The 2,337-nt window shown below is 39.8% G+C and overlaps 1 protein-coding gene across 24 annotated transcripts in view; it reads left to right on the top strand.

Annotated features, from left to right (window-relative positions):
• The window catches only part of LOC108028949 (muscle-specific protein 300 kDa), a 108,203-nt gene that overhangs the window by 87,490 nt on the left and 18,376 nt on the right, over positions 1 to 2,337 (top strand). For 22 of the 24 annotated variants that reach the window (XM_050885732.1, XM_050885731.1, XM_050885730.1 and 19 more), the window contains 2 exons: positions 1,606 to 1,716; positions 2,115 to 2,279. In XM_050885732.1, coding sequence (XP_050741689.1) covers positions 1,606 to 1,716; positions 2,115 to 2,279 — 276 coding nt within the window. The remainder of the gene's footprint in view (positions 1 to 1,605; positions 1,717 to 2,114; positions 2,280 to 2,337) is intronic. The other 2 variants (XM_050885728.1, XM_050885727.1) reach the window with 1 other exon arrangement.

Raw genomic sequence — 2,337 nt, 5'->3', positions numbered from 1 at the left:
GTGAACATCACATTGAGCCTTCGTTTACTCATAATTCTAATTTTTGCAGCTTTTCTGTGTGGTTTCGGTATTTGTTCATGGCTTGTATACGGCAATCGTTCGTGTTGTTGCTGTTGTGGTCAGGTTCCGGCCAACACATGCTGCTGCAGCAATGTGTTGCAAGGTGCTGCAGCAGCAACAGACCCGGGAAATTGCCTGCCCTAAGTTGGTCTGGGCCTCGTCCACAATGGCGATCCAATTACTAACGTAACTTTAATTTTCGAAAACATGTATGATTTTTTATGTTCTAAAGTTTCTCATTTTTATTATTTCTGTATTGTATGTGTTGTTTTGCTAAACGCATCCAGTAGGCTTATGTTTTGAGTTTGTATAACTAAGAAAGCAAGTTACCATATACCTTTATAAAAGCAACTAACTTAGACGTAAAGAAACATGTAGATTTGATGTACCCTAGTTCCTTCTACTAATTGATATTAACCTTTGTAAAAGCCCAGTAATCAGAGACTACTAATGGTAGTGCCTAATAATAATAAAATCTATATTAACCAACTTGCACGTTTTAATATTGAGCTGATTTATATCCATATCCCCCAGCGTATGCGTAGTTTTCCTCGCAGATTTTTCGCACACCAGAGCACAAGACACAAGCACACACGATCACGCATATCGAGCACTTTTCCTGCCCCACACACAGTGCCGCACAAAAGTGTGTGTGCACGCAATTACCGAGTTCCCAAATGCAGAAAAACTGTCCATTATGTGTACCGCACGTATATATACGAGTTCATTGCCTTGCCTACCGCCCTGCTATCAAGAATTCGCGCGCAGAGCATATTCCTCCCTGCCATTGCTATAAATACCCAACCCAACGGATCCGATACGATCCAATCCATGCGGTGCAGGCCGTCTACTTGCTCGAAAATAGTCTCCCGTTTATTTTACAATTCTTAGTCTGCAATGTGCAATGTTCGCGTTGGGTTTGACTGCGAATCCCGAAGAAGTATTTCAAGTATCTAAGTGTTTGCTAGTGCCGATGTGTGTGTAGTTCAATAGGAATAGATAAAAAAAAAACAAAGTATTATCAAGGATTTTTAATATCTGTAAATATAATATCGAAAAAAAAGTAAGTTTGATGATCACCCAAGCATTGCCTTTAATTTTCCTACCCTATACCTAAAGACAGACATTAAGAATCGCGGCTTTGGTACTTTTGTCTATCCGCTAAACGCCTACCTCATGAAAGCCCCCATTTAAAATAAGATTACCTTTTATGCCAAATGCATGTATTACGTTACGTTAAAAGAAGTTATACCTAAGAGGTAGCGTTATTTTTAAAAGCATTTATTAGCATTCCCTAAAAAAAAAAACAAAGAGATTCCATCTGTTGTATGGCTGTGCATTGCATCCATTTGAGTTTTACAAATATCCATATATATAATTATGCTACGCCATGTACATATGTTGTATGTGTATAGAAGCCGGCCACAAATATATACATCAACTTCGTTCCTTAGCAATAATCTCTCAAAATTTGCAATCTTTATTAATATTAACCCACTTTTTACACCATCTCCCCCACAACAAAAATCAATTTAAAAACTACAGGAACTAATTACGCAAGAACTCGACGAACTGCTACAATCGCTTTCGAGCGTCGAGGATGGCATCGCCAATATGAACCAGAGCAGCCTGGAGGGCATGCTACAGGGATTGAAGGTAATGATAGCCTAAGGCCCGAATAACAACCACCTTTTTGGATGCTTGACTCGGCATGTACTCAACGTAGCTAGATTAATATTGAATTAAAATGTACTCACACCTTGTATATAACTTTTGTAAACGATTATTGGATGCTGGCGTGTTACAGAGAATTTTAATAACTCCATCGCATCACTCCATACAGAATCGTAAATTTTTTGTCAGGCTATTTTTTGGTGGAACAGAATACCTACCTTTTATTTGTTGTTAGTGCTGTCCAGTTAGTAGTCGTACCTCTTGCTGTCTAAGTATTAAATATTTGTAGGGCCTAGAACCCAAGACAATGATTACAATTTGTACTTGCATTTGCTACAAACACATTTCTGAAACCTATACTTTACCCGCCCGATGTGCAGCTAATCCAAAGCAATCTCGAAGTACATGAAAGGGACGCCATCGCGCTGAAGGCCCAGGCGAAGAAGTTACCCACGGACCCGGCCACCGAGCGTTTGCTCAACGAGACCGTGGATCGCATCGATTTGCTACTCCGCCGCACACAGCAAGGCATCACCATGATAGCGGTGAGTGGCTAAGATCTACATATATCTATAACTTCCAGTTCTTATTTCTCTGCATCCC

This window comes from Drosophila biarmipes, chromosome 2L, assembly GCF_025231255.1.
Source record: "Drosophila biarmipes strain raj3 chromosome 2L, RU_DBia_V1.1, whole genome shotgun sequence".
Classification (NCBI taxonomy): Eukaryota; Metazoa; Arthropoda; class Insecta; order Diptera; family Drosophilidae; genus Drosophila; species Drosophila biarmipes.
This window is presented reverse-complemented; position numbering and strand designations above follow the sequence as displayed.